Below are 24,649 nucleotides of genomic sequence, written 5' to 3' on the forward strand. Positions count from 1 at the left end.
TAAGACCCAGGACGATTTTAGTTCATCATGTCAGTCACATGTTGAAAGTGAGGAGCCTCTGATGTCAGAAAACATCCAGAGAACCCTCAGAGAACATCCTGAGAACCTTCTGAGAACATCCTGAGAACCTTCTGATAACCTTCTGAGAACATCCTGAGAACCTTCTGAGAACAACCTGAGAACCATCCGAGAACCTCCTGAGAACCTTCTGCGAACCTCCAGAGAACCTCCTGAGAACATCCTGAGAACCTCCAGAGAAAATCCTGAGAACATCCTGAGAACCTCCAGAGAACATCCTGAGAAAATCCTGAGAACCTCCTGAGAACCTCTAGAGAACATCCTGAGAACCTTCAGAGAAAATCCTGAGAACATCCTGAGAACCTCCAGAGAAAATCATGAGAAAATCCTGAGAACCTCTAGAGAACATCCTGAGAACCTTCTGAGAACCTCCAGAGATCCTCCTGAGAACCTCCAGAGAACCTCCCGAGAACATCCTGAGAACCTCTTGAGATCATCCTGAGAACCTCCAGAGAACATCCTGAGAACCTCCAGAAAACATCCTGAGAAAATCCTGAGAACCTCCTTTCTGAATCATCCGATGAATGAATGAATCAAAGAACATCTGTGTCTCTGCAGACTTGTGGTTTTGACCTGTTTCTTCTTCTGTGGTTATTCCTGCTTCGTGCTGCTGTTAATCATTTGTCCATGTTTGTGTGTATTTCCAATGATGACACGCTGAGCTGCAGATTTGTTTCACTGCTGCAGGAAACCAAAGACGATGCTGCTGCTGCAGATTGAAAACAGCATGAAATCAACAAGAGCCGGATTTTAATTGGCAACGATTAGAAGTCAACAACAGAGACGCCAAACAATAAAGAACAAAGACTGAGGAGGAGGAGGAGGAGGAGGAGGAGAGTCTGTGAGAGATGAAGGGCTGCTATAAACTGTCAGAGAGACGGAGGCTTTGACAGGACTGCAAGTCCCATAATGCAGCTGTAACAAATCTACAGGTCCTATAATGCAGCTGCAAAAAGACCACAAGTCCCACAATGCAGCTGTCACAAGAATACAGGTCACTGGAGGAAGTGGAGGTGAGACAGAAGTGAAACAGTTTCAATTTTGACGACTCACTATAAAAAAGTTTTGATCTTAAATCCTAAATTTTCACAGAAACCTCTCGTCATTGTCACCTGTCAGATTTCAGAAAAAAACCCACAGAACCAATCAGAGGGTGGTTTGGTTTTTTCACGGCATGTTTAACACTAGAACCGCCACGACAGTCTGACAGACTGTTTGGGTTTTTATAATGCAATTAACTCTGTTTAGATAAAACCTACAAGCTTCTCTTCCTATGACTTTTCCTAAAAATGTGTCTTGTATGTTTTCTGAAGCCTTTAAGTTACAAAAATGAAACACGCTAGAATTCTGAGCACACACAGACCGCTGCTGAAAATCATACATTTTGATACATACAGGTGGCTATACATATTGCAAAACTCTGTAAAAGTACACCAAGGCATACATTTTCGTTTCCAAATATTTATTTGAAAACAAAACCATTCATATGGTCAATAAAAAAACATTTTGTTCATCATAAAAAATGAATGTAATCTCAACAGTGACCGCGCCAGCCGGCGGGACTGCAGCTGAACCACTTCCAATGTTCATTCATTCATTCAATCGCGTGTTCAATGTGTGTGTGTGTGTGTGTGTGTGTGTGTGTGTTAGTATGTCAGAGAGAAGCAGTGTCACTAAAAACAAAGTTTCCACTAATTATTTCGGTGTTTATTTCTTTTATTTTTAAGGTTTTTTTTTTAATTAAAATGCGAAATATAGCCAACAATATTATAGATCAAAAGTTAATTTAACTTATTATTGTAGAATGTCTTTAGCAAATCACCACTTTCAACTGGAGACACAGTGCATCAGCAGTGCAGCAGCAAGAAAAAAAAGGCATTATAAAAAGCTGACAAATAGTGTTAATTAATTGACATGAGACACTGGAGAGGTTGTCAGTCCTATTCTATAGTCTGTAATATTTTATTTTATTTTATCATAACTTCTCGGGAATTACTCAAAAATGCATTTTTTGTGTGCTTCTGAGCACACGGGCAGCATAAACAATGAAGTTACATATGACGGTCAGGCAGACCATTGCGGCGCTTGGAGGGGCTCTGTAATCCTGGCGGTCCTAGTGTTAAGTCGTGCCCGACACACAGATGAGACCCACAGTGAGGTTTAATTCTTAGGACAACTTTCTGACGTCACTGAGAATGAGTTTTTGGTTTATTAAAAACATTTTAGTGGGATTTGTTGTTTCTGATGTTTTTATCATGTATATATATATATATATATATACATATATGTTCAGAGGGAAAAAAAACAGTTTTCATTAAACATCAGTCAGATACAGTCAGAGCTTCACATCTGTACAGATGTTAGTTTAAGAATTCTCATATCTCACTGACCACCAGTCTCTGTGATGTTAAATACTTCAATAACAGTCCAATATTAATACATAGACTCTGTATAGTTTATGATGAATGTATTTAGTCTGTGATGACTAAACTTCACCATCAGTCACACAACATGTTTTCTGTTCACAGAATAAACTTCAAATCAGACGAATAAAATTTAAATCAATGAAATTCAGCTAAAATAAAAAGTTTATCTAAAATGTCATATTGTTGAGTCAACATCAAACCAATCAGCTGTTAGATCAGGTGAGAGCCAGGTGTTTCCCATCATGCCCTGGTTCTTACAATCGGTGGAGAGCAACTGCAGCGCATGGCTCTAAAAACTCTGGCCACCTCACTACTGCAAGATTATCGCTGTCCACTTTTATAATACATCAGAACAAGTCGGGATGAAGTCAGACACAAAACTAACCGGCATGCATTGTGCGGCAATCACCGATGAACGAATCTGCGCAGGCCTGGTTCATCTTGAACGAGCCTATTGTTTGAAAGCAGCTGTGGAAATAAAGTTTTTATCAGCGGTTTAATGAATCAGAGTTTTTATGAACTGCAGCAGTGAAATATTTAAACTATGAAACAACAACAGCTCCGACTGTTTATCAACAAGTTCTCAGGTGTTCACATGAGCCCTCCTCACTACACTGACCACTTGAATAGTGGAACCAGTGGAACCAGTTTAACTAATGGAACCGCTGGAACCAGTTAAGGGGTGAACCAGGTTGATGGTTCTCCTCTGCAGACTCTCTGAAATTAAATATTAACAGCAGATTTCAACGAACACGTGGAACTCTTCATCCTCATCTTCATATTTTAGTCATAAAGACGCCATGGTCCCTAAAGTCTCCAAAGGTAGATCAGGAGCCAGAGCCTTCAGCTATCAGGCTCCTCTCCTGTGGAATCATCTTCCTGTTACGGTCCGGGAGGCAGACACTGTCTCCCTCCACATTTAAGGCTAGACTTAAGACTTTCCTCTTTGATAAAGCTTATAGTTAGGGCTGGCTCAGGCTTGCCCTGTACCAGCCCCTAGTTAGGCTGACTTCTCTCCTTCTCTCTCTCTCTCTCTCTCTCTCTTAATCTCTCAGATTAACTCATATCACAGCGGTGCCTGGACAGCGTGACGTGTGTGGTTGTGCTGCTGCCGTGGTCCTGCCAGATGCCTCCTGCTGCTGCTGTCATCATTAGTCATACTTCTAATTCTATACATCATTATTGCATTACACCACCACTGGATCTCACTATCACTGGATTACATCATCACCGGATCACATCATCGCTGGATTACATCATCACTGGATTAAACCATCACTGGATCACATCATCAATGGATTACACAATCACTAGATCACATCATCATTGGATTACACCATCACTGGATCACACCATCACTGGATTCCACCATCACTGGATCAAATCATTACTGGATCACATCACCACTGGATCACACAATCACTGGATCAAATCATTACTGGATCACGTCATCGCTGGATCACATCATCACTGGATTACACCGTCGCTGGATCACATCATTGCTGGGTTACACCATCACTGGACCACATCATCACTGGATCAAATCATCACTGGATTACACCATCCCTGGATCACATCATTGCTGGATTACACATCACTAGATCATATCATTACTGGATTACACCATCACTGGATCACATCATTGCTGGATTAAACCATCACTGGATCACATTATTGCTGGATTACACCATCACTGGATCACACAATTACCAAAGTACGTCATCATTGGATCACATTATTACTAGATTACATCATCATTGGATCACATCATCACCAGATTAAATCATCACTAGATTGCATCATTACTGGATTACACCATCGCTGGATCACATCATCACTGGATCACATCGTTATTGGATCACACAATCGCTGGATCACATCATCACTGGATAATATCATTACTGGATCACATCATTACTTGATCATACAATCACTGGATCACATCATCACTGGATCACATCATCACTGGATGACATCATTGCTGGATGTCATCATCACTGGATGACATCATTACTGGATGACATCATCACTGGATTACATCATTACCGGATCACACCATCACTGGATCACATCATGACTGGATCAAACCATCACTGGATCACATCAATGCTGGATTACACCATCACTGGATCACGATCTCATCTGATTTCAGAATCTTATTTTTCTTTAAACATCTTATTTTCAGGATTTGATCTGATCATAAAACCCAGATTTGATCAGATTACGTCTGAACACCTGGTCCCAGATTTCATCATCTGGATCATCTTAATCCAGATTACAAATTCTGAAATATCAGATGCTTATGAGGAGACGAAAACAGACTCACCTGATGGAGGAGGAGCAGTGAGGAGAGGCAGGTGGAGAGGAGACACAGAGAGGAGTTGCAGGGGCGATAAGGAGGAAGAGGAGGAGGAGCAGGAGGAGGAGGAGGTGTCATCTCTCTCAGAGTCTCTTGTCTTTGTTGTGTGTTCTCTTCTAACAGAACCTGGACACACACAATCATGTTGGTCTGCATCAGCTCAACGACACCTCAACACCTGAACTCAAGGACCAATGAATTGAGACCATGCGCTTCAACACACACACTGTAACACCCACACACACACCCACACACACACACACACACACACACACACACACTGTAATGCCTGGTTCACACTACATGATATCAGCCTGGTTTCAGCACGACACAACGTCGTACAGTGATGGCATGGATCGTGAACGAGTGTCGTACATGATAATCCATGGTTTTATCTCGTGTAGTGTGTCATAGTAGACGACAACCGAAGCCATGTCTGGGACGCCTCACAACGTCCCAACATAAAGTCTAGCATGTTTGATGTTCTTTTTGTCTTCCATGACTTCTCCCGTCTCAGCCGTCACTTTGACCAATAGGAGCACAGAGTGGTCTGTTGCCATGGAAACTGTAGGACAACAACAGCCCAGCCTTTTTGATATTTCCTGTAGGGACGTTAGCACACAGAGTAAAAAGGAAACAGCAGAGGCACTTTATGAAGACGCTGAGTACTGCCATTATCATCAGGCTAGCAAAGAATGTTCTTTATTCATAATGGAGGATATAAAGTAAGAAAATTAAAATATAGTGGCTTTCACTGACCACAACTGCAGAGGCTTCCAGCTTCATTTCAAACACACTACATTAGAAACAGGCCATTATTTATTATTCCCTCTGTATTTTTATATTTTTAATTTTACTTTTAATCCGCAACACCTCCTGTTTCTGTTTCAAATTCGAAGCTGAGCGAATCCCTTCATTTTCTAAACAGGTATTTATTGTGAAACATTTGCAGGAACTTCCTGTGGAGGATTCAGTGACGTCAGTGCGGTGTTTCAAATGTAGCTCTGCCCATCTGGTGGCACTTTTTACATTATCATTGAAGGATGACCTGGGGTGACTGGTGTGTACCATCGTGTTGTCTGTCATGTCTGTTGGCCAAGTCACGGCACGATTTTATGGCTTCACAATCAAGTAATGTGACATAGTGAATGTCAGAATGGACAGAAATGTCATGTAGTGTGAACATGGCATAACAAAGACACACACACACACACACACACACACACACTCTAGACACGTCCTTCCTGCTCTCTTAAGAATTAAGCCTTGAGAATTGAAAAAATCTTTAACTTTTAACCACAGTGTGGTTAAAACACAAAAATCACATGTTCACATTACAGAGGATAAAAACAGACATGATGACAGAGTGAACATGTTTTTGACTCTGGACAGGTTTTTATTTGGTCTGATAGACTTTCTGTAAATGTTGTTGGTTGGCCTCCTCCTCCTCCCTGTCCTCCAGCACCAGGACCAGGACCAGGACTTTACATGTTGACCTCCAGGTGAGACCCTGAGGAACACCCAGAGACACACAGAGGCCCAGTCCCAAACCACTCCCTACCCACTACCACTTCACTACCCAGTGTCACTCCAAATCAAGTTACACTCCCAGCTGTGGAGGGCACTCCTGATTAAGGGGAAGTGTATGAAAGAGAAGCCATACCATGGGACGCCCTCGCCACTCTACCGGAAGAAGGAAGCAGATGTAACCATGGAAACCGACAGATGCTTTGTGAAAGCAAAATAGAGCAACAGGCTATAAAAAAAAACAACAAAAAACAAAACAAAACAAAAACCCATTTAAATATTAATTAAAATGAGTTATATTAAAAATAAACTTGGATAAGTCTGATAAGAGAATTATAGATTTTTTATAAAAAAAAAAATGAGAATGGGATGAGGAATTTTTTTAGACAGTTTTAAATAGTTTATTTGAGCATATGGACGTGGAGGTTTTCATCTTTTGACACCAAACATTCTGAGTTTGTTTGAGACTGTAAAGTCAGTGTGAGGAAAAACAAATGTGTGTGTTTGATCTAAAATATTTTACGAAGTAGAAAGACGGAATTCTTTCATTTGTACGTTGTTTCCTCCATTGTGATGTTGCGCTTCCTGCTGGGCTCATCAGAAGCCTGCACTGACTCGCTATCTACGGGCTGAGCAGTCCACTCGCACTCAGCGATAATTGGTTTGGGACAGCCCTTAATATGGCGGAGCGCCGCGTGACCGCGCAAACGGAGGGGGAGTGAATAGGGCGAGGGGATAGGGGCCGGTTTGGGATTGGGCCAGAGACACCCTGAGACTTTAAGAGACACTCAGAGACTCCCAAAGACACACAGAGACACACAGAGACACAAAGAGACTCTCAGAGACACACAGAGACACACAGAGACTCCCAAAGACACACAGAGACACAAAGAGACTCTCAGAGACACACAGAGACACACAGAGACACAAAGAGACTCTCAGAGACACACAGAGACACAAAGAGACACAAAGAGACTCTCAGAGACACCCAGAGACACACAGAGACTCTCAGAGACACCCAGAGACACACAGAGACACTCAGAGACTCTCAGAGACACCCAGAGACACTCAGAGACAGACAGAGACACTCAGAGACAGACTCTCAGAGACACTCAGAGACACACAGAGACACAAAGAGACACAAAGAGACTCTCAGAGACACAGAGACACACAGAGACTCTCAGAGACTCTCAGAGACACCCAGAGACACTCAGAGACAGACAGAGACACTCAGAGACTCTCAGAGACACTCAGAGACACACAGAGACACACAGAGACTCTCAGAGACACACAGAGACACACAGAGACTCTCAGAGACACATAGAGACTCTCAGAGACACAAAGAGACTCTCAGAGACACACAGAGACACTCAGAGACACACAAAGACACACAGAGACACAAAGAGACACACAGAGACTCTCAGAGACACACAGAGACTCTCAGAGACACACAGAGACACAGAGACACAAAGAGACACAAAGAGACTCTCAGAGACACCCAGAGACACACAGAGACAGAAAGAGACACACAGAGACTCTCAGAGACACACAGAGACAGAAAGAGACACACAGAGACTCTCAGAGACACACAGAGACACACAGAGACTCTCAGAGACACATAGAGACACTCAGAGACTCTCAGAGACACACAGAGACACATAGAGACTCTCAGAGACACACAGAGACACACAGAGACTCTCAGAGACACATAGAGACACTCAGAGACTCTCAGAGACACACAGAGACACACAGAGACACAGAGACACACAGAGACTCTCAGAGACACACAGAGACACATAGAGACACTCAGAGACTCTCAGAGACACACAGAGACACTCAGAGACAGACAGAGACACTCAGAGACAGACAGAGACACTCAGAGACTCTCAGAGACACTCAGAGACACACAGAGACACACAGAGACTCTCAGAGACACATAGAGACTCTCAGAGACACACAGAGACACACAGAGACTCTCAGAGACACATAGAGACTCTCAGAGACACAAAGAGACTCTCAGAGACACACAGAGACACTCAGAGACACACAAAGACACACAGAGACACAAAGAGACACACAGAGACTCTCAGAGACACACAGAGACACACAGAGACTCTCAGAGACACACAGAGACACACAGAGACTCTCAGAGACACATAGAGATTCTCAGAGACACACAGAGACACACAGAGACTCTCAGAGACACACAGAGACACACAGAGACACAGAGACACAAAGAGACACAAAGAGACTCTCAGAGACACCCAGAGACACACAGAGACAGAAAGAGACACACAGAGACTCTCAGAGACACACAGAGACAGAAAGAGACACACAGAGACTCTCAGAGACACATAGAGACACTCAGAGACTCTCAGAGACACACAGAGACACACAGAGACACATAGAGACACACAGAGACACACAGAGACTCTCAGAGACACACAGAGACACATAGAGACACTCAGAGACTCTCAGAGACACACAGAGACACACAGAGACACATAGAGACACAAAGAGACACACAGAGACTCTCAGAGACTCTCAGAGACACACAGAGACACACAGAGACTCTCAGAGACTCTCAGAGACACACAGAGACACTCAGAGACACACAGAGACTCTCAGAGACACACAGAGACACACAGAGACTCTCAGAGACACACAGAGACACAGAGACACACAGAGACTCTCAGAGACACACAGAGACACACAGAGACTCTCAGAGACTCTCAGAGACACACAGAGACACACAGAGAAACACAGAGACTCTCAGAGACACTTAGAGACACACAGAGACTCTCAGAGACACACAGAGACACACAGAGACTCTCAGAGACACACAGAGACACACAGAGACTCTCAGAGACACACAGAGACACAGAGACACACAGAGACTCTCAGAGACACACAGAGACACATAGAGACACTCAGAGACTCTCAGAGACACACAGAGACACACAGAGACACACAGAGACACATAGAGACACAAAGAGACACACAGAGACTCTCAGAGACTCTCAGAGACACACAGAGACACACAGAGACTCTCAGAGACTCTCAGAGACACACAGAGACTCTCAGAGACTCTCAGAGACACACAGAGACACTCAGAGACACACAGAGACTCTCAGAGACACTCAGAGACACACAGAGACTCTCAGAGACACTCAGAGACACACAGAGACACACAGAGACTCTCAGAGACACACAGAGACACAGAGACACACAGAGACTCTCAGAGACACACAGAGACACACAGAGACTCTCAGAGACTCTCAGAGACACACAGAGACACACAGAGAAACACAGAGACTCTCAGAGACACTTAGAGACACAGAGAGACTCTCAGAGACACACAGAGACACACAGAGACTCTCAGAGACACACAGAGACTCTCAGAGACACACAGAGACACAGAGACACACAGAGACTCTCAGAGACACACAGAGACACACAGAGACTCTCAGAGACACACAGAGACTCTCAGAGACACTCAGAGACACACAGAGACACACAGAGACACTCAGAGACACACAGAGACACACAGAGACACACAGAGACACTCAGAGACACACAGAGACACACAGAGACACTCAGAGACACACAGAGACACTCAGAGACACACAGAGACACACAGAGACACTCAGAGACACACAGAGACACACAGAGACTCTCAGAGACACACAGAGACTCTCAGAGACACACAGAGACACACAGAGACACACAGAGACACTCAGAGACACACAGAGACTCTCAGAGACACACAGAGACTCTCAGAGACACACAGAGACACACAGAGACTCTCAGAGACACACAGAGACACACAGAGACTCTCAGAGACACACAGAGACTCTCAGAGACACACAGAGACACACAGAGACACTCAGAGACACACAGAGACTCTCAGAGACACACAGAGACTCTCAGAGACACACAGAGACACACAGAGACTCTCAGAGACACACAGAGACACACAGAGACTCTCAGAGACACACAGAGACTCTCAGAGACACACAGAGACACACAGAGACACTCAGAGACACACAGAGACTCTCAGAGACACACAGAGACACACAGTTCATTCATTCATTCATTCATCTTCTAACCGCTTCATCCTCTTGAGGGTCGCGGGGGGGTGGAGCCTATCCCAGCTGACACTGGGTGAGAGGCAGGGTTCACCCTGGACAGGTCACCAGACTATCACAGGGCTGACACATAGAGACAGACAACCATTCACACCTACGGACAATTTAGAGTCACCAATTAACCTGCATGTCTTTGGACTGTGGGAGGAAGCCGGAGTGCCCGGAGAGAACCCACGCTGACACGGGAAGAACATGCAAACTCCGCACAGAAGGGCTCCCACGCCCGGGATCGAACTGGCAACCCTCTTGCTGTGAGGTGAGAGTGCTAACCACCACACCACCGTGCTGCCACCTTTCGGGAAAGTTGAAAAATGAAAAAAATAAAAATGAACTGAACATTAACGTTGACACAGATAAAGTGACGAACCAATGAGACGCTCTGTTTGTGATGAAGAGAAGAAACACTGCTCTGACACTTGGACTGATCTCACATGTTTTAACATGTTTTACTGTTTGAGTACAGATCAGTGTGTATGTGTGTGTGTGTGTGTGTGTGTGTGTGTGTGTGTGTGTGTGTGTGTGTGTGTGTGTGTGTTAATGTGTGTGTGTGTGTGTGTGTGTGTGTGTGTGTGTGTGTGTGTGTGTGTGTGTGTGTGTGTGTGTGTGTGTGTGTGTGTGTGTGTGTGTGTGTTGATGTGTGTGTGTGTGTGCGTGTGTGTACCATGGATGTGTTGGCAGATCAGTCCGCCTCCACATGTTTGTGCTCCTTTCAGGAAACACTGACCTAAATCTGTTGACAGCAGCAGCATCACAGCAACAATAAAACATCTGTGTAAAGATGGTAAACGCATCATGATGCTCCGCTCGTGTTGACGAGTCCTCACCAAGAGACAAACGTCTCATCCGTCCCTCCACACTTTAATTATCTGCAGTTTATATTTCACACAGCATCATCGGAGCAGCCTGCAACACATCTGCCTCAATATATATCACACACTGATACACTAACACCACACAATACACACACTGTACAATATATAACACATTGATCTCTCTTAGCTGTCCATCGTGTACAATGATGACACTTGCTTCAGGGAGGGGGAGGGGTTCAGCGACGTTGCTGCTTGTGCCACTTCAGGTGGCTATCGAGGCCGACACGTGAGCCAATCATCCATCTGCAGTCAGGGCAGGGGAGCCTGGATGTAGGGGGAATTCGGGCTGCCCTGTCTCTGGGCACGTCTCTCGGTCCTTCTCTGCTGATCACTGTTGTGTATGTGTGAGGTTGCTCTGGCACAGGTGGCCTGCCAGGCTGATCGGTCGAGTGCCAGAGTTTCAGGCTGTGTGGGGTTGATGGTAGTGCACTTAAAAAGGTCTTTGGTATAGTCCTTGTAGCGCCTTTTTTGGCCGCCAGCAGCCCGTTTTGCACCCCTTAGTTGGCCGTAGAGGACTTGGCAGGGTAGGCGGTGGCCAGGTAACACATTGATACACACACACACACACACACACACACACACACACAGAAACTGAAGAAAAGACTCAACAATGAAAAATCAGTCTGTTCACACTGAGCACATGTGACAGGTGTGAAATGGTGAACGTGGCATGATTGGTTTGGTGGTGGGTCAGTGATGGTCTGGGGAGGCAGATCCTTGGAGGGTCACACACACCTCCATGTCAGAGCCAACAGTACCCTGACTGCTGTTAGGTACCAGGATGAAATCCTCAGAGTGACTGTCAGACCTTACGCTGGTGCAGAGGGCCCTGGTTTCCTCCTGGTGCAGAGGGCCCTGGGTTCCTCCTGGTGCAGAGGGCCCTGGGTTCCTCCTGGTGCAGTGGGCCCTAGGTTCCTCCTGGTGCAGTGGGCCCTGGTTTCCTCCTGGTGCAGTGGGCCCTGGTTTCCTCCTGGTGCAGAGGGCCCTGGGTTCCTCCTGGTGCAGTGGGCCCTGGGTTCCTCCTGGTGCAGTGGGCCCTGGGTTCCTCCTGGTGCAGTGGGCCCTGGTTTCCTCCTGGTATAGAGGGCCCTGGTTTCCTCCTGGTGCAGAGGGCCCTGGGTTCCTCCTGGTATAGAGGGCCCTGGGTTCCTCCTGGTGCAGTGGGCCCTGGTTTCCTCCTGGTGCAGTGGGCCCTGGGTTCCTCCTGGTATAGAGGGCCCTGGTTTCCTCCTGGTGCAGTGGGCCCTGGTTTCCTCCTGGTGCAGTGGGCCCTGGGTTCCTCCTGGTGCAGAGGGCCCTGGGTTCCTCCTGGTGCAGTGGGCCCTGGGTTCCTCCTGGTGCAGTGGGCCCTGGTTTCCTCCTGGTGCAGTGGGCCCTGGGTTCCTCCTGGTGCAGTGGGCCCTGGTTTCCTCCTGGTGCAGTGGGCCCTGGGTTCCTCCTGGTGCAGAGGGCCCTGGGTTCCTCCTGGTGCAGTGGGCCCTGGGTTCCTCCTGGTGCAGTGGGCCCTGGGTTCCTCCTGGTGCAGTGGGCCCTGGGTTCCTCCTGGTGCAGTGGGCCCTGGGTTCCTCCTGGTATAGAGGGCCCTGGTTTCCTCCTGGTGCAGTGGGCCCTGGGTTCCTCCTGGCGCAGAGGGCCCTGGGTTCCTCCTGGTGCAGTGGGCCCTGGGTTCCTCCTGGTATAGAGGGCCCTGGGTTCCTTCTGGTGCAGTGGGCCCTGGGTTCCTCCTGGTATAGAGGGCCCTGGGTTCCTCCTGGTGCAGAGGGCCCTGGGTTCCTCCTGGTATAGAGGGCCCTGGGTTCCTCCTGGTGCAGTGGGCCCTGGGTTCCTCCTGGTATAGAGGGCCCTGGTTTCCTCCTGGTATAGAGGGCCCAGGGCTCCTCCTGGTGCAGAGGGCCCTGGGTTCCTCCTGGTGCAGAGGGCCCTGGGTTCCTCCTGGTGCAGAGGGCCCTGGGTTCCTCCTGATGCAGAGGGCCCTGGGTTCCTCCTGATGCAGAGGGCCCTGGGTTCCTCCTGGTGCAGAGGGCCCTGGGTTCCTCCTGGTGCAGAGGGCCCTGGGTTCCTCCTGGTGCAGTGTTGTTGAAGACATGACGACTTTTGTTATTTGTTGTTGTTGTTATTGTTTTTAGAGGTATTGCTGGTTGTTTGAGACATCACAGGTGTTGTTGTTGTTTGTGATTTTCAGTCCTGGTTCAGCAGAGGTGGATTTCACATGCAGACTGTTTCCTTCTGAGACAAATTGATCCTGACAAGGTGTAAAGTGAAGAGAAACGGAGTTCCTGCCAGAAAACATCTACAACATGAACACACGCCCACGTTCACCAAAATAAAAGCAAATTTAATCTGCATGTGTTTATCTCCATGAGCTCCTGACTGTATGTGAACGTCGTCTCAAACAAATTAACAGAGAGGCTTCTGAGGAAAACATACAACTCAAATACTAACTGAGAACTGGGAACTGAGAGCATCCAGTGGTTTCTGTTTTTGAAAGACACATGACCGATAAGAAGAGACGACATTGGGGACCAGTCCGGCCCAGTTCAACAGACTTTCTGACATCCTGATGATTCAGCTGTTCTTCCTGTTCTTTTTGGAAAATAAAGAGAAGCTGCAGTTCCTCTGACGTCCAGTAGATGACTCTGTAATTAAACTCTGACGGGTAAATTCATAAATGGACTGTGTGGGATTTTTTCGGTCGCTGAACCTGCACAAACAAAAACAAACTGTAATTCTCAATGTTCTCTTAAAAATTTTAGTTTTCTTTTTTTCCCTCTTCCTCCGTCAGCTCAGGTCAGAATTATCACTAAGTGGTTTAGTTTTCATCTCTAGATGATATTTCAACATGATAACCAAAGAAAAGGGACTGTTCCTGCCCACCAGGACAGAAAAAACACCTCTACAAAGTGTGGATAAACACCAGGACGATCGACCTCCAGCTGAGACATCTGAGCATCAGCTTGTGTCAGATATCTGACATCATCTTATCACAACCACAGAAAAATGTCTCTAACATGCATAAATAATGAAAAAAAAGTATTGTTGCGTTTTTGTTACCTTAGACTGAGACCTTTATATCTACAGAGGGAGCGGGTCGTCCTCATGTTTCATCGCCATGTTTCTACAGTAGCTCAGAACGGACAAACTCAAGGAACCAGTTTGTATTCTTTGTAATTATGTTTTCGTCAGCGCGTGTGTGGCTTTATGTGATTCAGTCTGAATAAGATGGTAGATAAGATCTTAGCATCAACTGCACACAAACCTGTTGAATGATGATGACCAAAAAAACACAAAGAAAACAAACTGCAGTCGCTGCAAAACTTTTTGTTTTCACTATTGTGTCATTATGACATTGTGTTTTGTGATTTGGATGTTGAGATGGCGCAGAGAGCAGCTGCCAGTGATGTGACGTTCATGTTGCTCTCAGTGATCCATCGTTGTAAATTAATCAGTGAAACTTCTCTTGTTTCTGTTTTTACACAACAAACTGATTTATTTTCTGATTAAAATCATATCTATACAAATGTCACCAGTGTTTTTCTTCAGCTCCGACCCTGTCGCTTTGAGTCATTTGATAAAACACACAAACATGTCTGCTGTCTCAGATGTGAAGCAGCAGAAATTTCCCATCATGCTCCACTGGGTGATTTTAAATTGACCAATCATCTTCATATTACATTTGACAGCACTTTTATATGTGCGTGTGTCTCTGCAGCAAAAACACACATTCAATCTCTCTGAACAGCGAGCCACACAGCCAATCAGCTCCTGGCAACAAGCACTGTTGTCATGGCAACGTGGCAGACGTGAATACAGCATCCCCAAAATATATCTGTCCTCCCAAAATCGCTGGTTCAATTCCAGCCGACTTGCAGCAGAATAAAGGCAGCTAATTGGTCGCCAACAGGAAATGATGCAAATGTAAACTAGAACTTCCTGCTCCCAGAGTGAGCTCAGTAGCTCACAAGTAGCTTGTGATTGGACGGACTATCAGTTTTCTCCTGTCTCTGTGTGTGTGTTCTGAACAGAACCTGAGCGGTGGAAACAGAACGTCAGATCTGAACGGACACACAACACGTAAACGGTCCACATGACATGTCACATGACCTTTGTGTGATACACCACCGACCTCATGTAGGTGGAAACACATGAACAAATCCAAACATTTAGATTTACATTAATCAGGAGGAGGGGCTTAAAAAAGGACCTTGTTTCCTATGTCTGCTATGTCAGATGATCTCCTACCTGAGATTCGAGAAGGAGACAGCAGCAGTCGTGTCCTGGGGGCATGTCTTACTGGCCTCTGCATGATGTGATTGTGATTGGTCAGGAGGAGGGGTTTGTCTCTCCTCTGAAACACGCCCATTTCGTCTGGTGAGACCCAGCCTTCAGCTAGCTGCAAACATGTTAGCAAGTTAGCATCATGCTAATGTGTGTGTGTGTGTGTGTGTGTGTGTGTGTGTGTGTGTGTATATACCTTGGGGAGAGGATGAGGAGGATGAAGATGTGGAGAGCCATAAAACGGAGGGACAAGAGGAACCACTTCAACAGCCGGACGTTCCCACTAGAACAATAAAAACAGCTGATGGTTTCACACTTTTCCTTCGTTCCTTATCCCCTTAGAACCAAAACAACCAAACCCACAGTCAGAGAACCACTGACACATGAAGAACCAGTAGTTGTTTGCATATATGTGTGTGTGTGTGTGTGTGTGTAAATACACGGGGGTATATGTATGTACATATGTGTGTTTAAGGTGTGGTTAGAACCCAGGTGCAGAACCACGGGCTGACAGGACAGTTTGTAAAGACCTGTAACGGGTGAGCCGGCAGGTGAAACAACACTGAGAGTCAGTGTCGTGACTCGGAGTCTTCCAGGACACAAGTTAATAATAATAATAATAATAATAATAATAATAAATTTTATTTATCAGTCCAAAGCACTCTGTGACACACTGCAGCAGAGAGCAGGTGAGTCAGTGGCGTCCGCTGGGCGCACACAAACAGGAAACAGTTTAAATCAAACTATCGTCAAAATTTGTATAAATTTTTTTTTTCTTTAGTCGAATCAGATTTTATAAAAATGGCCGCCGGTAAAAAAAAAAAACTGCAACTGACAAAGACTGATGTCAGTTGAGGTGGTGTTGCTATGGCAACCAGCTGAGAACCGCCTACACCGGGTGTAGAGTGTAGTGTGGAGTTCAGACAGACAGACAGACAGACAGACAGAAGACAGACAACAGTCTTCTCTCAGGCAGTCTGTCCACAGCCCAGCGGCATCCCTGACATTTGTACTCTGCAGAAAGAATGATGAAGAAAGATGAAGGTCTCTGAACACACATCATCATCATCATCATCATCATCATATTTGAAAAAGATCTTTTCAACAAGATGAAGAAGATTTTAAATAAAAGACTCGTCTCATTTTAACGTTCAGGTCAATCACAAGAATGTGTGGTCGAGGTTTCAGCTCGCTGTGTCACGTCTCTTCTTCTTCACTACAAACAACCTTTAAACATCAGAACGTCTGCGGAGACGATGTTAAAATCTATCACTGGAGTTTATGGAGAAAGACTTAAGGAAGCGCTGCATGAGATAATTAACACGCCACCAATAATTAACAGACAATTATTCACTCTGCCCTCAGGGATCATTAAAGTTTCATCTTATCTCCAGACTGCAGAGGAGGCTGAACTCACAAAGAGACGACCAAAATAATCTGTGTCCTAACAACGACTGGTGAACGTCAAACTGATCACTGATCTTATCATCACACCGAAGATTTAACACGACGGACACCGAAATGATCTGTGTTTTAACAACGGTTCAAACTGATCACTGATTTATCACCAAACTGCAGAGGAGGCTGAACTCACCGAGAGACACGTCACATCACACCACTGAGATAATCTTTTCTAACAATGACTGGTGAACATCAAACTGATCTTATCAGACCTAAGTTTAGTCAGCTGTACCAGGTATGTTACCTGTGTCAGGTGTGTTACCTGTATCAGGTGCATTACCTATGTCAGGTGTGTTACCTGTATAAGGTGTGCAACCTGTGTCAGGCGTCTTACCTCTATCAGGTGTGTTACCTGTGTCAGGTGCGTTATCAGTGTCAGATGTGTTGTCTGTGTCAGGTGTGTTACCCATATCAGGTGTGTTACCTGTGTCAGGTGTGTTACCTGTGTCAGGTGTGTTATCTGTGTCAGGTGTGCTACCTGTATCAGGGGTGTTACCTGTATCAGGTGTGTTACCTGTGTCAGATGTGTTACCTGTGTCAGGTGTGTTACCTGTGTAAGATGTGTTACCTGTGTCAGGTGTGTCACCTGTGTCAGATGTGTTACCTGTGTCAGGTGTGTTACCTGTGTCAGATGTGTTACCTGTTTCAGGTGTCTTACCTATGTCAGGTGTGTTATCTGCGTCAGATGTGTTACCCGTATCAGGTATGTTACCTGTATAAGGTGTGTTACCTGTGTCAGGTGTGTTACCTGTATCAGGTGTGTTACCTGTGTCAGGTGTGTTACCTGTATCAGGCGTGTTACCTGTGTCAGGCGTGTTACCTGTGTCAGGTGTGTTACGCGTATAAGGTGTGTTACCTGTGTCAGGTGTGTTACCTGTATCAGGTGTGTATCTGTTTCACGTGTGTTGCCTGTATCAAGTGTGTTACCTGTATCAGGTGTGTTACCTGTGTCAGGTGTGCTACCTGTATCAGGTGTGTATCTGTTTCAGGTGTGTTACCTGTATCAGGTGTGTATCTGTTTCAGGTGTGTTACCTGTGTCAGGTGTGTTACCTGTATCAGGCGTGTTACCTGTGTCAGGTGTGTTACCTGTGTCAGGTGTGTTACCTGTGTCAGGTGTGTTACACGTATAAGGTGTGGTACCTGTGTCAGATGTGTTACCTGTATCAGGTGTGTATCTGTTTCAGGTGTGTTACCTGTGTCAGGTGTGTTACCTGTATCAGGTGTATTACCTGTATAAGGTGTGTGTGTTCAGGTATCCACATAGCTGGGGGGTAGAATACCAGAGGGGGCGTGGTCTGATACGTTGCTGCTGACCAGCTGGACAACCACAGCCAGTGGGGGGCGGGGTCACTGCTGAAGGACAGCCAGGGTGTTGAGGTGGTTACCATGCCAACTGGCTGACCTTTAAACCTGGAGACCGGCAGCATCATGATGACATCACCACCTGACAGACAGAACCAATAATCAGCAGCATACTGATGGATGAGATTACCCTGCATGCATTGCACACAGGAGGTAAAACAGAAGTAAAACAAGTAAAACGAGGCACAGCAGGAAACACAACAATGAAAGTCACATGAAGAAACGATGAGAGATCAAAGTCAGTGATAAATAAAATATTAAAAAGTCAGCAGAAATTTGGAAATCAAATATAAATTCTATTAAAAATACAGTTTTACACATTAAGTAGAGCTGAGTCATCAGTCTGGGTCCGAAAAAATTGGAACCAACAACATCTGCAAAGACTGTAAGAAGATAAGATCATCGTTCAAGTGTGTGACATTCAACAGATTGAGACATAAAGGAAAGAATTTGATCTGAGAACAGCTGTAAGATCATCTTTATGTTTAAAACATCAGAACTACAGCAGCACAGTATCAATACTACATCAGTACCTCATCAATACTTTATAACCACTTCATCATTACTGTATCTGAACCACAACACAATAATACAATAATTCATGCAAAATAAATACATTAAAATCTGCACCAACATCAATAGAAACACACTGACTCTTCATCAATACTGAAAATTGATCACACTGATGAAGAAGAACAAGATATGAAACTGAAGTCTCAGGTTAAGAAGGTCTTTAAGTGTGACTCCGTTGTCTCTACTGATTTGTTTTAATGTGTTTTTCATTTGTTTCAATGGTCTAAAGGTTCATCACCACCAAACAGGAAGAACTATTGATCAGATAGATTACCTGTCTCATCAAATCAATCACCTGACCAACCAACTAGAGTTGATCCGTCACTAAGTCCCGCCCCTTTGTAATGGTCCATCATACTGTCAGAGAGAAGCAGTCGGACGGTTTTACACCATGTTTTAAAAACATATAACAGCAAGTCAAACTGACTCAGCAACAGATACCGGTTAAACAGACGAAGACTGACCCTAACACAGGTAACCAGTATCATCAGCACACAACGAACTCCAGGTAATGAGTATCATGAACAAATGACGTGCTCCAGGAAACAAGTATCATCAGTACATGACAATCTCCAGGAAATGTCAAATGACAGTCTGAGAGCCGACGGAGCTCAGCCATGTTATTGTCAGACCCTTGTCAGAGCTGCCGATGTCACACTGTGATTGACCAGTCTAAATCTGAGAGGTGGGACTTAACAAAGGGTCAATTAAGACCCTCATCACATTTGTCACTGAGGAAGTGGTTTCATTGGTTCTATTTGCTGTTTCTGCTGGTTCCACTGGTTCGGCTGGTTCTGCTATTTCTGCTGGTTCCACTGGTTCTGCTGGTTCCACTGGTTTGGCTGGTTCTGCTGGTTCCACTGGTTTGGCTGACAGGTCCCTGATGTTATCTACATTGTTAATTGACTCTTCAGTTTCCTCTGACGAGATGGATCAGGGTTTGAAATGTAACTGTTCATCAGTAACACCACTTTTTCACCAGATCAGCTCTGGTTCTTAAGCCAGCTCCGTTTAGGATTCTTGGAACCTTGATGCTATCCAGCAAACCAGCCATGTTTCCACCAGTTTTGATCAGAATAATTCTAATCAAAGATGTGTCACTGACGGAGGGTGTTACATTGATTTCCAGTGAACTTTTGTTGAGTTATGACAGATATCTGTTTCCACCCTTAAAAAGGAACCCTGACCCTGAACAAACTGCACGCTCTCTTTTCCCCAATGATTTCTCAGAGTTCCCGTTTCTTTCTAACCTGTAGAATCTGACACACCCTCTGAGGTCATCATGGTTTACACTGCTTCCAGCAGAGAACCATCTTTTCAGGTTCTGAACCAAAAGTATGTACAGGAACCAGAATGGAACCAGTCCATGTTGGGTGGAAAAGGATAATCAGAAGAAGTTTATTCGTTGTAACATCAAAAACAAAATAATGATTTGTCTTCAGTTTCTGCTCCTGTGGTCTCACTTCGATCAAACTGATGTTTACAGCCTGCTTCAGTTCATGTTTACAAGCCAAACACCATCACCTGCTGATCTCTCTGTTCCACCCTCTGTTCCAAGTTTAACAACTCATCATCTCTGCCCAGACAGCTCATCCTCACTGTGACCTCGTCACATGTCCACGTTTGGTCATGGACTTTCAAAGTCCACATATGACGTCCAAGGTACCCTGGGTGTGTTGGTTGTTGACGTTCTGGGACGCTGTGTCAACTTCAGCCTGTTACATGCATTGTCTGTTTTCAAAATACACTTCTGTTTTCACAGGAAATGTACAGTTTGATACAGTCTAACCACACACGTGGTTACGTTTAGCCGACACACACACACACGGTTGGGTTTAGGAAAAAAGAACACGGTTTGGCTTACAGGAAGTGAACACTGGCCTCCTGGGTGAAAGTCATTGGTTGTTGGATCCATCCACCCCCCCCTCCCACCTGCTGTACTTGGACTTTCCGCCCCCTTAACTTGTGTTGTTGTCTAGCTGTGTTTCCATCTGACGCCACAAGGCACGGTTAAACAATAATGGTGACTGGTTGTGTTTCATGCTGACATGAAAGGACACATTTTTTCGCCTGTCTCTGATGCCAGAGGTCGTTGACCAAGCCTGGCTATTTGATGACATCAGAGTGAGAATGGGTTTTCCCGGTAATGAACTTTGTAGAACATGAACTGTTGATCACGGTGACATCTCCTAGTCATTCTCCTCAGTGAAGATTTCAGTGTCCTGAATCTTCCTCAGAACCAGATCAGTCCAGACTCCACTAGACGCTGGTGCACCTCAAGGTTCTCCTCTAGGTCCTCTTGTCTTGTGTCTGTGTGTAAAGATCGTGTTCATTTTTATCGGCTCCCTGATGATGATTCAAAATAAAAAATATTATAACTTATAATTATTATAATTTGTGTTACTGCAGCAGTAACAGTTAAACTGGTGTAAACCTTATTTCAGCCGCACCTTTTGAAACCATGATTAGAACTTAAAATAAACACACAATAATGTAAAAGGGTCAGGGAGCAGTTACAGATACAAACACCGTAAAATCACAGGAGAAATAATTAATATAAAAAATAAACAGTAAAAACTTATCTGAAGAACATTTAACAACATTCAGACCTGGCAGATTTTATTTAAATGGATCAGAATAATTTTACAAAGGAACTTAAAAGTAAACTATTAATAAATAAAATATTAATTATATAGGCTAATCATTTAATAATTAATATTAACATGATAATAATTATAAAAGTATTGAAAGAATCTCACATTAAAGTCCAGTTGAATGTTAATATATAGCCTATCTCTGATATCTGATCTACAGTTTCAATTACACTTTAATTTTTATTTAACCCCGCCATTAAATGAAAACAACAAATAACATCTCTGAATAAACACAAACATGCAGGATGGTTTCAGCTGTCAGGATCGGTCCTGATGATGATGCAGCGTCTGCAGCTCACTAACAACATCACAGGTTTGTAACGGGTCAGTTAACGGGTTGTGTGTCACCTACCGACCTGCAGAGCTTCCCAGCCTCTGTTCCGGTAAACTGCTCCTCAGACCGGCGGTCCGGTCCGGTCACGTCCTGGACGTCGGGCTCGCGCCTTAAGCTGCAGCTCTCAGAGGTCTTCACTCAGGTCCGCAGATCATCCTCCCATCCGGTAAAGGTGAAAGTATAAGCACACGAGCGACGAGGAGCAACAGTGACGTTCACATACCAACAGACAGACAGACAGACAGACCGCTGGTGTCACGGCGGCAGCGGACGATGCGACGCCTGTAGGTAGAAAAATACCGGAGTCCGCGTGCAGCAGAGCCGCGATCCGGTCACGGAATCTCTCCTCCCCTACTCTGTCTCATTCCCTCTGTCTCACTCCAAGTGTCTGTCTCCCTGTCTCCGTCTCACTGTGTCTCACACTGTGTGTCTCCCCCCCTCTCCCTCTCTGTCCCTCTGTCTCTGTCTTTCGGTACAAACCGATTAAAGCTCCGGTAAATGGAGCCGCTTTCAGATCAAAGAGCCGCCTCCCCGTTAAGTGTGTGTGTGTGTGTGTGTGTGTGTGTGTGTGTGTTTTGTGTATGTGTGTGTGTGTGTGTGTGTGTGTGTGTGTGTGTGTGTGTCCCAAAACAGAGCTGAAGTGATCAGTTATTAATAATCAATATTCAAATAATCCATTTAATATCTCAATGTTTGTTTTGTAGCTCTGGGCAGAAAAAAATGTTTATTCCTCTTTGTTTTTATTTATTTTATCATCTTTGTTTTGTTGTCAGCAGCAGCAGTGATAGTGGTGATGGAGTGATGGTGGTGGTATTAGTATTAGCAGGTGTAGCAGTGATGGAGTGATGGTGGAGTTATTAGTATTAGCAGGTGTAGCAGTGATGGAGTGATGGTGGAGTTATTAGTATTAGCAGGTGTAGCAGTGATGGAGTGATGGTGGTGGTATTAGTAGAAGCAGCAGCAGCAGTATGGGTGGTGGTGATGGTGGAGTTGTCAGTATTAGTGGGTGTAGCAGTGATGGAGTGATGGTGGTGGTATTAGCAGGTGTTGAAGCAGCAGCAGTATGGGTGGTGGTGATGGTGGAGTTATTAGTATTAGCAGGTGTAGCAGTGATGGAGTGATGGTGGTGGTATTAGTAGAAGCAGCAGCAGCAGTATGGGTGGTGGTGATGGTGGAGTTATTAGTATTAGCAGGTGTAGCAGTGATGGAGTGATGGTGGTGGTATTAGTAGAAGCAGCAGCAGCAGTATGGGTGGTGGTGATGGTGGAGTTATTAGTATTAGCAGGTGTAGCAGTGATGGAGTGATGGTGGTGGTATTAGTATTAGCAGGTGTAGCAGTGATGGCGGTGGAACTAGTATTAGCAGGTGTAGCAGTGATGGAGTGATGGTGGAGTTATTAGTATTAGCAGGTGTAGCAGTGATGGAGTGACGGTGGTGGTATTAGTATTAGCAGGTGTAGCAGTGATGGAGTGATGGTGATGGTATTAGCGGGTGTAGCAGTGATGGTGGTGGTATTAGCAGGTGTTGAAGCAGCAGCAGTATGGGTGGTGGTGATGGTGGAGTTATTAGTATTAGCAGGTGTAGCAGTGATGGAGTGATGGTGGAGTTATTAGTATTAGCAGGTGTAGCAGTGATGGTGGTGGTATTAGTATTAGCAGGTGTAGCAGTGATGGAGTGATGGTGGTGGTATTAGCAGGTGTTGAAGCAGCAGCAGTATGGGTGGTGGTGATGGTGGAGTTGTCAGTATTAGTGGGTGTAGCAGTGATGGAGTGATGGTGGTGGTATTAGCAGGTGTTGAAGCAGCAGCAGTATGGGTGGTGGTGATGGTGGAGTTATTAGTATTAGCGGGTGTAGCAGTGATGGAGTGATGGTGGTGGTATTAGTAGAAGCAGCAGCAGTATGGGTGGTGGTGATGGTGGAGTTATTAGTATTAGCAGGTGTAGCAGTGATGGAGTGATGGTGGTGGTATTAGTATTAGCAGGTGTAGCAGTGATGGTGGTGGTACTAGTATTAGCAGGTGTAGCAGTGATGGAGTGATGGTGGAGTTATTAGTATTAGCAGGTGTAGCAGTGATGGAGTGACGGTGGTGGTATTAGTATTAGCAGGTGTAGCAGTGATGGAGTGATGGTGATGGTATTAGCGGGTGTAGCAGTGATGGTGGTGGTATTAGCAGGTGTTGAAGCAGCAGCAGTATGGGTGGTGGTGATGGTGGAGTTATTAGTATTAGCAGGTGTAGCAGTGATGGAGTGATGGTGGAGTTATTAGTATTAGCAGGTGTAGCAGTGATGGTGGTGGTATTAGTATTAGCAGGTGTAGCAGTGATGGAGTGATGGTGGAGTTATTAGTATTAGCAGGTGTAGCAGTGATGGAGTGATGGTGGAGTTATTAGTATTAGCAGGTGTAGCAGTGACGGTGGTGGTATTAGCAGGTGTTGAAGCAGCAGCAGTATGGGTGGTGGTGATGGTGGAGTTATTAGTATTAGCAGGTGCAGTAACAGCGTCATTATGAGCAGTCTCGTCACCTCCTGACACAAAAACCTCTGACTGAACATTTTGACACAAACATCTGGCACTACTAAA

The 24,649-nt window shown here is 45.2% G+C and overlaps 1 protein-coding gene across 1 annotated transcript in view; it reads right to left on the reverse strand.

Moving 5' to 3' along the window:
• The window catches only part of tcerg1l (transcription elongation regulator 1 like), an 87,363-nt gene extending 64,766 nt beyond the window's left edge, over nucleotides 1-22,597 (reverse strand). Inside the window, exons 1-5 of the mRNA XM_049564394.1 lie at nucleotides 22,093-22,597; nucleotides 18,377-18,591; nucleotides 15,882-15,968; nucleotides 15,650-15,800; nucleotides 4,831-4,989 (exon numbers count right to left, since the gene is read on the reverse strand). Coding sequence (XP_049420351.1) covers nucleotides 4,831-4,989; nucleotides 15,650-15,800; nucleotides 15,882-15,968; nucleotides 18,377-18,577 — 598 coding nt within the window. The 5' untranslated portion in view covers nucleotides 18,578-18,591; nucleotides 22,093-22,597. The remainder of the gene's footprint in view (nucleotides 1-4,830; nucleotides 4,990-15,649; nucleotides 15,801-15,881; nucleotides 15,969-18,376; nucleotides 18,592-22,092) is intronic.
• Nucleotides 22,598-24,649: the final 2,052 nt, after the last annotated feature.

Source organism: Epinephelus fuscoguttatus, linkage group LG20 (assembly GCF_011397635.1).
Source record: "Epinephelus fuscoguttatus linkage group LG20, E.fuscoguttatus.final_Chr_v1".
Lineage (NCBI taxonomy): Eukaryota > Metazoa > Chordata > Actinopteri > Perciformes > Serranidae > Epinephelus > Epinephelus fuscoguttatus.